The 14,868-nt window shown below is 39.2% G+C and overlaps 1 protein-coding gene across 4 annotated transcripts in view; it reads right to left on the bottom strand.

Moving 5' to 3' along the window:
* Positions 1-445: 445 nt before the first annotated feature.
* ZNF565 (zinc finger protein 565) overlaps positions 446-14,868 on the bottom strand; it is a 35,114-nt gene continuing 20,691 nt past the window's right edge. For 3 of the 4 annotated variants that reach the window (XM_019624865.1, XM_019624867.1, XM_019624866.1), the window contains exons 2-6: positions 12,789-12,882; positions 10,705-10,775; positions 8,100-8,226; positions 7,308-7,403; positions 446-2,253 (exon numbers count right to left, since the gene is read on the bottom strand). In XM_019624865.1, coding sequence (XP_019480410.1) covers positions 992-2,253; positions 7,308-7,403; positions 8,100-8,226; positions 10,705-10,713 — 1,494 coding nt within the window. In that variant the 5' untranslated portion in view covers positions 10,714-10,775; positions 12,789-12,882 and the 3' untranslated portion in view covers positions 446-991. The remainder of the gene's footprint in view (positions 2,254-7,307; positions 7,404-8,099; positions 8,227-10,704; positions 10,776-12,788; positions 12,883-14,868) is intronic. The other variant, XM_019624868.1, reaches the window with a different exon arrangement.

Below are 14,868 nucleotides of genomic sequence, written 5' to 3' on the forward strand. Positions count from 1 at the left end.
TATGAACTCCTTAACAGTAATATTGTTATTAATTAATGATAATATTTATTCAGCATAGGATTTATATAAAATATCTGGGCCGGCCAAGTGGCGCGATGGTTAAGAACTGGCTTGGGATGCCAGAGGGCCCCGGTTCGGATCCCACATATGAGGGCCAGTGACACTGCCCTCCACAGCTAAGATGCTGAACAACAGCTCAACCTAGAGCTGGGCAGCTGTGAGTCACCGGCGACAGCGGAGGCTGCAGCCCCTGTGGCAGTGGGTTGACATGGGCTATCGTGTGTAGCCAGCAGCCAGCGTGAGCGGCCGTCCGGAAGCCGGCAACTGATCTGCCTCACCCGGGAAGAGCGCAATGATGGTGCCAACTTGGGCCAGTGAAGCAACGTCCTCCACAACTAGACTGAAGAACAAAAACGACAGCAACTTGTCTGTTCCCCTTCCCGCAATTCCCCAGCACTGTTCCCATCCCCCCAATTCCCCAATAAAAATAATCTTAAAAAAAATATATCTGACAGTCCTCACATAAACTCTATTAGGTAGGTATCATTGCTTAAAAATAAGTAAACTGAGGAACGGAGAGATTGCATAATTTGCCCAATGCTACACAGTTAGTAACTGGTGGAAATGAGATAATGTTAAGTAAGGTACATGCCATGGTGAAGGCACATTTACAAAATATTTTAATAGGGTTATTTTGTTAGGAAGTCTCAGAAGTTTAATACATTTTAAGTGGTAACAGAAGACTTTTTACATTTATATTAATATTTTTTCACCGTAAGTTCTCTGATGCATAGTAAACAGTGAGGGCGAGGCTAAAAAACTCCCACATTTATTAAATTTTCTTCTGGTATGAGCTGTCTGATGTTCCAGAATGGAAGTGACAAGTGAAGGTTTTCTGACATTAATTACACTACATTAGATATTATCTAATATTGAATCAGGTGTGAGCTCCACAGAAAGGCTTTCCTGAATCCCTAACATTCGAGGCTTACTACCCAGTATGGATTCTGTAGTGCTCAATGAGCTGTGAGCCCAGAATAAAGGCCTGCCCACATTCTCTACATTCATAAGGTTTGATACCCGGATGAATTCTCTGATGTTCCGTAAGTTGTGAACTACGAATAAACGCCATTCCACATTCCCTACATTGATAGGGTTTCTCACAAGTATGAATTCGCTGATGATGAGTGAGTTGTGAAACACGAATAAAGGCTTTTCCACATTCCTTACATTCATAGGGTTTGTCACCTGTATGAATTCTTTGATGTTGAATAAGGTACGAACTACGACTAAAGGCCTTCCCACAGTCCTTACATTCATAGGGCCTGTCACCGGTATGAACTCTCTGATGTCGAGTAAGCTGTGCATGCTGTCTAAACGCCTTCCCGCATTCCTTACATTCATAGGGTTTCTCTCCAGAATGAATTCTCTGATGTCGAGTAACTTCTGAGCTATGAATAAAGCCCTTTCCACATTCCTTACATTCATAGGGTTTCTCACCAGTATGAATTCTCTGGTGTACAGTTAGTTGTGAATGCTGTCTAAAGGCCTTCCCACATTCTTTACACTGATAGGGTCTAGCACCTGTATGAATTCTCCGATGAACAGTAAGTTGTGAGCCTCGAATAAACGCCTTCCCACAATCTTTACATATATAGGGTTTCTCACCCGTATGGGTTCTTTGATGCAGAATAAGTTGTGAATGCTGTCTGAAGGTCTTTCCACATTGTTTACATTCATAGGGTTTGACACCAGTATGAAGTCTCTGATGTAGAGTAAGTTCTGAAGTACGACCAAAGGCTTTCCCACATTCCTTACAGTCATAAGGTTTCTCACCTGTATGGATTCTCTGATGTTGAACAAGGTGTGAGGCACGACTAAAGGCCTTCCCACATTCCTTACATTCAAAGGGTTTTTCACCAGTATGAGTTTTCTGATGTTGAATAAGGTGTGAGCCACGGCTAAATGCTTTCCCACATTCATTACATTCAATCAGTTTCTTGCGAGTCTCATTGCTCTTACGTAGAGTGAGGGATGTGTGATGTTCAAAAGTGGGTGTGTTGTCATACGTGATTTTCACTTGCTTGAAATAGCAGTCCTGATTTACTTCAAACTGGTGTTTGTATTCCCAGTCTTCTCTAAAACTGGAGTCCCTAAAACCACAGCATTTAAGGTTTTCCATTAGCTCACAGTTGAATGACTGTACTTCAAAAATATCTTTTTGTGGAAATTTCTCACAGCTGGACTCCAAGTCTGAAAAATATTTAAAAAGTAAATACAAGCTGTTCTCCTCTTCTTAGACAAATAAAACAATTCTACAGTGACTAGAGAGAGAAAATGAAAATAATAACCATAAAAAGTAAATGGCTTACATAAGTGTCAGATATTGCTGTGCAATTTCTAAAAAGCACATGAAAGCACAAATATGAGGGCTTACATGGTGCCAGGAAACATATCAAGCCAGGAGTTCTCAATTTTGATAGGAATCAGAATCATCCAGGAAACTTGTTAATAATACAAATGTCTAAAAACCACCCCAGACTAAATCAAAATCTTCAGGAGTAGGGCCAAGGCACGTGTGTGTGTGCATCTGTGTATACATAGTGTGTACGTACATATTGATGATATTGATGTATGTATCTGTTTTAAAAGTTATATGAATTTTAATAAGATTCATATAACATAAAATTTGCCATTTAACCATTTTAAACAATTTAGTGGTTTATAATACATTCCCAATGTCATTCAACCATTGCCACTACCTAGTTCTAAAAAATTCTCATCACCCCAAATAGAAATCCTGTGCTCATTGTGCAATCACTCCCTATTCCCTCTGGCCCCTCGAAATCATTAATGGCAGAGAACCACTAAATTTGCCTGTTCTGGGAATTTCACACTAACAAGGCATCTATATTTTCAAAACTTTCTACCACATGATGCTGATGCCAATCAAAATGAAAATCTCTACTTAAACTTTTTCAGAGCCTTCCCACTGCACTTAGAATGAACTCTAAACACATTGCCTTGGCTCACAGGCTCTGGGCAAAGCAGGTCATTGATTGTCTTTGTTGTCACTCTGTCTCTAGATAAATCTTGGTCTTTCTCATCTTAGATCTCTCATCAGGTTTTTCCATTTATCAGGAATTTTGTCCTGGGTTCTTTGTATGGAAGCTTTTCTCATCCTCTAGGTCTCAAATTAAAATTCACATTTTCCAAAAACCTCTCAGCCTGATAACTCTAAGCATATACTTTGATTCTCTCTCCCACATCTATTTAAAAAATTTTAAAATAAAATGATCAAGTCTGATTGTGTCTGTCACACTTTCTATATATGCATGTCTACCTCCAGAAAAAATTAATAATATTAGTTTATAAAACATTTGTTTAATTGGCTTAAAAATTAAATACTTATATAAATTAAAAAATATAATAGGGCTGGCCGAGTGGTGCATTGGTTAAGAGTTGGCTTGGGACGCCAGCTCTGAGCAGCAGGGCCCCGGTTTGGATCCCATATCCAAACTGTGACACTGTGCCCTCTACAGCTAAGATGCTGAACAACAGCTCAACCTGGAGCTGGGCTGCCGTGAGTCGCTGCAACGGCGTACGCTGCAGCCCCTGCTGCAGTGGGTTGCCATGGGCTACTGTGAGTAGCCAGCAGCCAGTGTGAGCGGCCAGCAGCCTCTGTGAGCGGCTGTCTAGAAGCCAGCGACTGATCTGCCTCACCAGGGAAGAGCGCAATGATGGTGCCAACTTGGGCCAGTGAAGTAACGTCCTCCACAACTAGATTGAAGAACAAAAGGACAGCAACTTGTCTGTTCCCCTTCCCCCAATTCCCCAGTGCTGTTCCCATCCTCTAATTCCCCCATAAAAATCTTAAAAAAAAAAAGACAAATGATAGAGAAAATATTTGAAACTTATATTACAGATAAAGGGATAATCTTCATGAGTTATAAAAATCTCTTAAAAATTGAGAAATATCCTCAAAAGGTGAAACACACAGTTACCATCTGACCCTAGGTATATACCCAAAAGAAGTGAAAACAGGGACTCAGATACTGTACACCAATATTCACAGTAGCATTATTCAGAACAGCCAAAAGGCGGAAAGAACCCAAGTGTCCATCAGCATATGAATGGATAAACAAAATATGATATATCATATAATGGATCATTATTCAGCCTTAAAAAGGAATGGAACTGTGATAAATGCTACAACGTGAATGCCTTGAAAACATTATACTAAGTGAAATAAGCCAGATGCAAAAGGCTACTTCTTATGATTCCACTTATATAAGGTACCTAGGATAGACAACTTCATAGAGACAGACAGTAGAATAGAAATTACCAGGGGCTGGAAGGAGGTGAAAATGTAGTTATTATTTAATGGGTACAGAGTTTCTGTTTGGGATGATGAATAGGTTCTGGAAATAGATAGTGAAGATGGTTGCACAACATTGTGAATGTAATTAATGCCAGTGAATTGTATAGTTAAAAATGGTCAAACTGGTAAAGTTTTTGTAATGTTTATTATAATTTTAAAAGGCGTTTTGCTTATTTTAATCCCAAAACTACAAGGAATTAGAAAACATACCAACCAAATATTCTGTGAAAGATAATACTTGTTATGGAATAAATAGCAATGGGAATACTAGCAATAAAATATAGAATTTCAGCAGAGTCATACTATATACACTGAATTTGTGCATATTCAATCATCTGTGCTCAAAAAACATATACAGAGTGGTAGGCAGAATAATGACCCTCTCTCCCGCATAAGATATCTGTGTCTTAATTCCTGGAGCCTGTGAATATTTTATGTTACACAGCAAGGGGGAATTAAGGTTGGAGATGAAATTATGGTTGCCACTCAGCTGACTGTGAGATGGGAGATCCTGGATTATCTGGGTGGGACCAATGTAATCACAAGGGTCCTTATAAATGAAAGAGAGAGGCAGGAGCATCAGAGTTAGGGAGAGGTCTGAAGATACTTCGCTGTTGACTTTGAATATGGAAGGGGGCTCTGATTCAAGTAATGAAGGCGACCTCCAGAAGCTGGAAAAGGAAAGAAAACTGATTCTCCCTTAGAGCCCTGAGAAAGAAATGCAGTTCTGCAGACACCTTGATTTGGGCCCAGTGAAATGCATTTTGGACTTCTGATCTCCAGAACTATAAAATAATAAATTTGTGTTGTTTAAGTCACTAAGTTTGTGGTAATTTGTTACAGAAGCCACAGTAAACTGGTAGAGAAAGAAAAAAACTGAGTAATTCATCAATGTATCACACCTGTTCAACCTTATCCTTAGAGACCACTCTCCCAAGGAAATGCAGTTTAGAGCCAAAGTACAAAGAAAAGCTAGAAAGTTGGTTCTTGGGTTTTGAGCTTTGAAGTGCAGATGTCATGGTGATTTAAGGCTTGTTTAGGTGCATGACAAATATAATTTTGATTATATATACTTTTCTCCTCAAACATGAACTTTCAACTGTATCTCCAAATCAGGGGTTGGCAAACATTTTCTTTTCTTTTCTTTGAGGGACCAGATGGTAAATATTTTAGGTTTTGTGGCTCAAGAGGCACAAAATAAGGGCATTATGTAGGCACTTACATAACGAGAGAAAACAAGTTACCACAAAGTTTTTATCAGTGAAATTCAAAGTATAATAATAATTGATATTATATAAGTTTTAAGCATATTTTTAAAAGTCAAATTAAAGACAATTCTATTACAAACAACAGGAAGTACAACTTCAAAATCACTGGAGGGTAGAACAAGTGGTAAAATGTGAGCAAAACAGGAATAGCTGGAAATAAGAATGAGAAATAGAAAATAAAAAATTAAATGGCAGGAATAAGAACACATTAAATACCACAATAAATGAGGATGAATTGAATTCCCTTGTTAAAGTCAAGGAATCTCAGACTGACTCAAAAAGAAAACTCTAATAGAATATTTATTACCATGGACACATGTAAAATAAAGTGGCAATAATTGAAAAAAAAGGATAAGCAAAGATACGTCAATTTTTTAAGTCAACAAAAGAGGGTATTTAATATTAATATCAGAAAAAATTTCAATGTTAAAAGCACTAATTGTGAAAATAAACGATGTACTGTACTGATAAAAGTACAAATTGCAATGAGGATCTGTATTTCATCTTTACAAAACTGTAAAATGTAGTAGAAAGCATATAATATAGCTCTCAGAATTTGAGTGCACAAGTACAGAGAAAGTTAAAGGACAGGCAAATTCTAAATTATATAATCAAAAGGTTTATAGTTAAACAAAGAACTGAATGCCCTATCCAAAGAACACTTGTTTTAAATCTATGTAGAACATTTTCCAAAATTGGAACAATCTGACTTATCCACAACCTTGGGAGAGAAAAGGCAGTGGAATGATTTCTTGTTTGGGATGAGAGAAAATTCCTGCCAAAACAGAATTCCATACTCAGTAAAAAGATCCTACAAGAAAAATGAAGACTAGGATGAAGACATTTTCAAGTGATCAAAAACTGAAAGAATTTGTCAGCAGACCCTCACAAAAGGAAATTTTAAGAGTGTTCTTTAGATGGAGAAAAAATGATTCTAGATGGAAATAAATGACAATAGCAGATTAGTCAGGAGGGAGGTAGCTGATAATTAAGTATTCAAAGGTTCCAATACTGACTAGCTAGTGCCAATTAATAATACTTGCTAACATTTACTTAGTGGTCACTATTGCCTGGCATTGTTCTGGGCATTTTCACATTATTATTAATGCATAGAAAAGCCACAATAACTACATGAGGCAGGCACAATTTTTATCTCATTTGCAGAGGAGAAAACTGAAGCACAGAGAATTTAAATAACTTACCTAAACGCATAGTTATAGTAAGTGGCAGAGCCAGGATTGGAACTCAGGCAGTCTGACTCCAGAGTCTATCCTCAGCCACGACACATCTTTCTCTCTCAAAAGTTAAGAGAATAAATGACTTGCTGAATTAGGTAATGTGAGATGCTGTTTTTAAGGGATGAAGAAACTTACAGAAAAAAGGATCCAAAGTACAAGTAAAAAGGCTGCCACTAGAGAAGATGGGGGCATATCCCTTTTTGGAATGGGAAGAAAATATGAGAAGAAAGAACAGAGAGGAATTAGTGGGGATAAGGGTAAGGTTCCCCTGGGAGCTGATGCTGACAAGGTCTTTGTTCTTCATGTAGTAGGGCTTTGAATGGAGTTTCCTGATAAAAACTCAAATTACTGTTTACAGTTTACTCACCCACTGGGCTGTTATTCCCAATGACTTCCCCCATTGGATCAACCCTTGCTCACCTGGGCACCATGGTCCTGTTATATCATTTGCAGTCATCCAGGGTTCTTTCCTTTGCTCCAATAAGGAGATGACATCAGGCTTAGAAATGGAAAGTCCTGTTTATAGGAAAAGAAATGGCGAATGATCATGCTGTTTCAAAACTCAAACTTAGTCTCTTGGTCACCAAGGAAGAGAGGCAATTATATGAAGTGAAGGTTGTCCGAAGGATGGGAAGATGGAGGTGCTAATGGAACTACCCATTTCCACTTCCACGACAGCACACAACAATCCCCTTGGGAACATAGAGAAGTTCAGCCAGAAACTTGTAAGTGTCCCTAAAAATTCACCATGAAAAACCCCAGAAGTTCCAGAAAGCTAGTCCTGAATTATCTGGAGTAGATAAGTATGGTGGTTATTCTCCATTCACTCTCTTTCCCCTCTAATCCATTCCTTGCTGTTCCTGGCCCTGCTCTGTGCCCCAGACAGCTTACCTGTAAGGACTGTATTATACTGGCCCTATCGTTTTTCATTGTGTGGCACATGGAAAGCAATAGCAGGAGATGAGCAGGCAGGCGGAGACAGAGTTCAGGGTATTTCTTATCTCTCGCCCTCCCTCCTCTGACCCAGGAGTTCTGGAAGTAGCTACAGGTGCTGCCAGCCAGGCCCTTCTCCATGACTAGCTCTCACAATCTTTCACTGGCAGTGCTTCCTTCCTTTTACCCCTTCTGTCCAGAGATAGTATCAGGGGCCCACCGTTGTAGTCCGTGGGAGCCTTGTTTCCAGTCTGGCCCTGTATTATACAATATCCTTACCTACTGAGACCAAGTTACCGAAGTTCTCCAAAGTCACATCCCTGTACAAGTCCCTCTGGGCAGGTTCCAGGCACTTCCATTCTTCCTGAGAGAACTCTATGGCCACATCCCTGAATGTCAGCAATCCCTGAAACAATAAACCCACTCATTAAAAGAACTTTACTTTTTCATTACAAAAATTTTTCAAAACAAAAGTATAGAGAATAGTACAAAGACTCCCATGAATCCATCATTTCAACAATTAACAAGACTTTGCAAATCCTGTTTAATCTCTTTTCTTCCATTTTCTACCCCTGGTGTATTTTGAGGCAAATCCCACATACCAAACAAAACAGTATTTCACAAATACTTCAGTATGTAACAGATTAGAATTTTTTAAAAGCATAACTAATATATCATTATCATACTTAGTAACATTTTCAATAGTGATTTTTTATAAGTGGTTTGTTCAATTCAGGATTCAAATAAGATCCACAAGTTGTGTTTAGTTGATAGGTTTCCTAAAGTTCTCTCAAATCTCTATCAGTCCCCACAAACCCTTTAAAATTTTTTATTGCTATTTATTTATTAAAGAAACATTTGAATCTGTAGAATTTCCCACATTTTGGATTTGGTTGATTGCATCTTTATGCTATAGTTTAACATATTGTTCTACTTACATATTTTCTGCGAAAAGGTAGTTAGATCTGGAGGCCTGATTAACATATTTGGGGGGAGGGGATGAATATATCAGAGGTGGAACTGTGTAGTTCCTGTAGCACATTATGACTGGTTGTCCCATTTTTAATGAGGTTAAAATTGATGGGTAGGTTCATGATTTAACAGGGGCCTAGCAAATAATAAAGTCTTTAAAAATGCATCTCTTTTTACCATTTTTCCATTGAGATAATAAAAAAGAAAGAATTCAAAATGTCTTATCTTAAAATATAGGATTTACAGAAGTTTTAAATCTCTCCTGAAGACTCAGCATAATCAGTCTGTGGATCTCAATGTAGGTTATACCTTCCCCTTCAGGATGTACTTAGGATCATGCAGAAGGTGGTCCAGTTGTCACAATGTTGGGGGATGTTGGGCTGGGAGGGGTGGGGGGCAGTGTGCTGCTGACATTAGTGCTGGCATCAGAAATGTTAAGTGTCCTGAATATTCTGGGCTATGTACCTACGTACCCATCCAACAAAGAGCTATATTGCTGAAAATGACGACAGTGTCCGCACTGTTTCTGTTAGCTGTCATGAGCATATTTTTGTTATAGCAAATTTTATAATAAACACAAGGATTTTTATTTGTTATATAATATTGCCCTTTATGTCCTATAAGATAAAATCATTCCATTATTTGGGGGCATTTGGCTTAAACAAGGCTTGCAAAATCTTCACAGTTTATTATATACTTGATAATATCTGTCATCCTTCACTGTCTGCTTTTCCTTGTTCCTGAAATGTGAAAACTGATGGAAGGTATACCTCAGTCACATAAATGTGGCCTACAACCAACACATATTGTTCAACTTTAAAATGGACCATTCTGTAGTTATTCATCTCTCATAAATTCCCTTGCAAGACTGAAGAACATTTTTTGTTTTTGTTTTTTGTTTTTTTTTTAGCTGAGCCATCCTGCCGATGGCTCATCTGTTGGCAGCTCAGCGGCAACTCAGCTTGGGCCGGGAATCAAACCGGCGACCTGGTTGCTCAGTGCTCACACTCTTGAGCGAGCTCTTAACCAACTGAGCCATTCAACCAGCCTTTCTGAAGAACATTTTTTACACTGATTTTTCAATTACAGTTGACACTCAATGTTATTTTATATTAGTTTCAGGTGTACAGTATAGTGGTTAGAGATTTATATAATTTATGAAGTGATTTCTCCCGATTAGTCTAGTACCCATCTGGCACTATAACTAATATTTTAGTTTTAAAATATTATTGACTATATTCCCTATGCTGTACTTTATATCCTCATGACTGCTTTGTAACTACCAATTTGTACTTCTTAATCCCTTCACCTTTTTTACCCAGTTCCCCAAGCCCCCTTCCATCTGGCAACCATCAAAATGTTCTGTGTATCTATGAGTCTATTTCTGTTTTGTTTGTTTCTTTATATTATTCTTAAGATCCCACATATAAGCAAGATCATATGGCATTTGTCTTCTCTGACTTATTTCACTTAGCATAATACCCTCTAGGTCCATCTATGTTGTCACACTGAAGAACTTTTGATAGTGTGAAATGTTTTATGGTTTTTAAAGAGGAGGTGACAAAAAATAGAAGAAAAAAAGGAAATCACCTAGGTTAATGGAAAAGATCAAAGTTATCTTATCTTTGGTCCCATTTAACTACGGTTCTGATAAGGGAGGCTCTCAAGGGAATCTATTTCTGCTCCATTGGTGCTCTGGTAGAAGCGCTGTGTTCATATGTGAACACTGTTGCAGAGAGGGCCACTAAGGGAGGTGGGGCACCCTAACTCATTTCCTGGAATGGAGGAACTAGGAGCAGGTTACTGAATAAGGCTCAGCGAGACAGTGGCATTTCAGGATAAAGAACACAAATGTTCATATGATCTGGAGGGAAAACAGGTTATTTCAGGGATAGAGGAAATTTCAACTTACCTGGGCCATGGCTTTTAGAACTACCTGACCTGCTTGAACTCTAGGCTCTTCTTTTGGACAAGTACAGAGTCCTGAAAAAGCAAAGCAGGGGCGGGGGGGGGGAAGGGACAAATCTCATAAAGTGAGCTTGCCTCAGCACTCCTAAAATAGACAAGCTGAAAACGACTGACTGGAATTCCAGTAGCCCTGCTCTGCTTCCCTTGCCCTCCCCTTGTCCCACCACACAACTCTAACGCTAAGAACTACAGAGTTAACAAAAACCAGCCCCTCCTTAACCCCCAGGGAAACCCAAAGGATTCAAGGCGCATTGCTCCAGTACTGACACAGAACACACGTTCCTCAGTGGGAGGGATTCTGGCCTGGACAGTCCCTCATTTTGTTGCTGCTAATCTATGCCCTAGATGGGGCCTAGGCAGCTCCCACCTGTTCCAAGCAGATCTCCCTTTGCAGCTGCAGCAAGGAAGATCATAACTCAGACTCACCCCTTTATCCTTTAAGGATAAGGACAGTGCCTGCAAGCTGGGAGCATAGCATACCTGTGCAGGCCAAACCTTCTGAAAAAAGACTTATTTATTTATTTTTTAAATTGGGGAACAGTGTTTTTTCCAGGACCCATCAGTTCCAAGTCAAGTAGTTGTTTCAATCTAGTTGTGGAGGGTGCAGCTCAGTGGCCCATGTGGGGATCGAACCAGCAACCTGGTGCCATGAGCACCGCACTTGAACCAACTGAGCTAACCGGCTGCCCCTGAAAAAGACTTTCTTAAACAAAGTCATCCAGCTTTTCTGGGCTCAGCAGGCAAAACCTCTTGGGTACCTCCCTGGCTCTACTTTCTCCTTCTAAGCCCCAAAGGGGGCCATGTCACCCATACCCGAGGCTTTGTTAAGGCCTCCAGCCCCAGCTCAACTCACCAAACAGCAGTAAGAAAACCGCAGTAATACAAGCATCTTATAAGCATACCTGCACAGAGGGCCGGCCGAGTGGCTCAATTGGTTAAGAGCTCGCTCAAGAGTTTGAGCTCTGAGCAACAGCGGTTCGAGTCCAGCCCGAGCTGAGCAGCCGCTGAGCTGCCAATAGGTAGCAGGATGGCTCAGCTTAAAAAAAATAAATAAGCATACCTGCACAGCCACAATACTGACCTGAGTGGGAGCTCAATTTGTAGCAGCCTCTTGATGCAGCATTCCTTACTTTCCATTTAAACCCTCCCTATTGCTTTCCTGCAAAATACTACTTCCTCACTGCCTAGCTGTTGCTGAAGTTAGAGTTCTGTGGAGAATGGCCTGCACCTCAAGGTAATGAGAACTCAGGGGTTTTAAGGAGGGTAGTAAGGCTGGTTCTAATTAGAGGTGCAAGAAGTTTCCATGGTAGGGGTGTCCGGAGGAAGGCTAATTTAATCAACGGGGGGGTGGCATCAAGGAAAATTTCCTGTAAGTTATAGAATATGATTTGGGACCTAAAAATCAGAAAATTTTAAGACACAAAAGGAACAGAAGAACATTTTGAGCAGTGAAGAGCAGTGGCCAAACAGTAGACCAAAAACATATGGTATGTTTAGAGAACAGAGAATAATTGGGAATGACTTGTATAGTTTGGGGCAAGGTCTAGACCAGTGCTATCCAACAAACTTTCTGTGATGATGGAAATCTGTACTGTCAACAATGCAGCCATTAGCCCCATGCGGCTACTAAGCATTTGCAATGTGGCTAGTATGACTGAGGAACTGAATTTTTTACTTCAATTTTCACAACATTGTCTCTAGGTGTATAATTATGAGGGACCTGTTTTTTTTTTTTTCTTCTGTATTTTCAAGTTTTCCCTTAAGCATACATCTTATAATCATAAATAATTAACCCCTTCCTCCTCAATGGGGGTACATTATAAAAGGAAATATGAAGGGAATGATTCATGAGTGATAGTGAAGTAGGTGACTTTGGGAACTTACATGCTGAAGGAGCTTGATTTTCTCCATAGTTCTAGAGCCTTTGAGGGGCATATTCTCGAACAATAACTTAGAGCTCCTGACTTCCCACAGAGGAGGTGAGCTTTCATATGCAAGGCTTCCTGTTTCCTTAGTCCCCTCACTCACCTGTGGACAGGCCTCTTGTTAACCCTCTCTCCACATTCCAGGATGTCCTCTTTGCTCCAAAAAGAAATCACTCCTACTTTACAGAAGCAACTTCCTACACATAGAAAAAAAAAAAAATGGGTCTTAGCCAGTGTAGTAGACATTACTAATTTTATTACTAATGTTTCACCATTATCCAGTTTTCCAGTTATCTACTTTTCCTCTCCCTTTGGGCACACAGAAGATACCATTTTTCAACGCTTGCCATTAAGCAGGGCCATCAATTGGTTTTGGTCAATGGAATATGAGCTGAGGTGATGTGTGTCATTTCAGTCTGAGGCCCTGGAAAGACTGCACAACTCCCTAAGCTGTGCACTTCAGGTGGTACAGCTATAGGCTGGTCGAGTCTTCTTTGGTCTGCGACCCTGTCTACGCCGGCCTACACGGGACATGTAGCATGAGCAAGAAATAAAAAATTATTTTGTGAGCCACTGAGATTTGGGGGTTGCTTGCTACCACAGCATAACAGCCTGTCCTAACTAATAGGCGAATTCAGTTATACTCTAACTATATAAAAATTCAGACGCAGGGCCTTGGTCAATACAAGAAAAAGCAATTAAAAAAGAAAAGAGGAAGCTTAAGAAATAAGAGAGCAGAGCTGTCCATTTCTAACTCTGTACGTTTCAAAGGGATTTTTCACAAACCCACAATATGAAACAAAAGGCACAAAAAGGGCAGATAATGAGTTACACGACAAGTTGATCTTGACCTAGAAAACCATGCTCCTCTAGATCTCTAACATCAAATCTTAGTACAAATCTTTCTGAGCACAGTTCAGCCATTTATACACCACCTACCCTGTTTCCCTCAAAATGAGACCTAGCCGGAAAGTAAGCCGTAGCACGATTTTAGGTGCCAAAACATGGCACCTTGGCATGCTGACTATTTTAAGCTGAAGGAGTTTGGGAAAAAGCCCCTCTTCTCTCTGAAACAGGTCATAAAGCCCTTATGTGAGGGGGGTGTGTCTTCCATATCCCGGAGGAATCATGCTACGGCTTGTTCTCCGGCTAGGTCTTATTTTTGGGGAAACACAGTAGTAAAGCTCAAAACTACAACCCTGGAGTTTCCCTATCTCCATATTGACAGACTTTCTTATTCTTTAGAGATCATTGGTCCCACATCACACAGGGCCTGGGCAAAGTTGCCAGGTCATGAGAACTAGACATTACATAGGTATCTCTACCTCACTACTAGTAATCTATTCCTGAAAAGGCATTCTTTCTGAGTAAAAACTCTAACCAGGAGCCTTTTTCCTAATGTTTAAAATGTGAAAAGTATAATGCATCACATTTTAACACAAAACCCCCCAAATAATTTCCTAAAACAATTAAACACAACAAAGCACCTACATACAAGTAATAAACTATTATATTAGGATGAAAATTTCTTAAACCATCACTTCCTGATCACCAATTATTACAGTTATTAAAAACTAGTTGCTTGTGTGCAGAAACATGGTCTCTCAGCATCAGAAACATCTGCACATCCCTTTTGTTGACATGCCTGTCTATATATTTATCAAAATATTTACATGACTCTGAGGTTTTATTAACTGTATTTCTGATGTAATTTGAAAATTTTCCTATATGGCATATTTTAAAATCTTTTATTGAATTTTATGGATGTAAACAAATTTTTCCAGTATAAACATCAACCAAAATCAATATATTGAGAGATACGTACATTCTCAGGCAATGTTCAGTATTGAGTCAGACAATAAATAGGTTAAATACATGAAAAATTTCTATAAAACATTAATTCTGAGTACACGAATTTAGTGGTAATGTAATAGTCAACAACAGAAAATGTTCAAGATATGATTAGTGGGAAAAAAGCAGATTACAAAACAGCTGGACATCAAGTGGTCCTGTTTATAGAATACACATATATATCAATATATACAATATAGATAGACAAATCAGACAGAAAATGTCTGGGAAGTTTCATCCTTAAAGATTACTTTGGTTATCTCTGGGTTGTGATCTTCAATTTTCTTAGTTTTATTTAAGTGTATTTTTTTCAATAACCACACATTAATTTT

This window comes from Hipposideros armiger, unplaced genomic scaffold (assembly GCF_001890085.2).
Source record: "Hipposideros armiger isolate ML-2016 unplaced genomic scaffold, ASM189008v1 scaffold_609, whole genome shotgun sequence".
NCBI classification, from domain to species: Eukaryota; Metazoa; Chordata; class Mammalia; order Chiroptera; family Hipposideridae; genus Hipposideros; species Hipposideros armiger.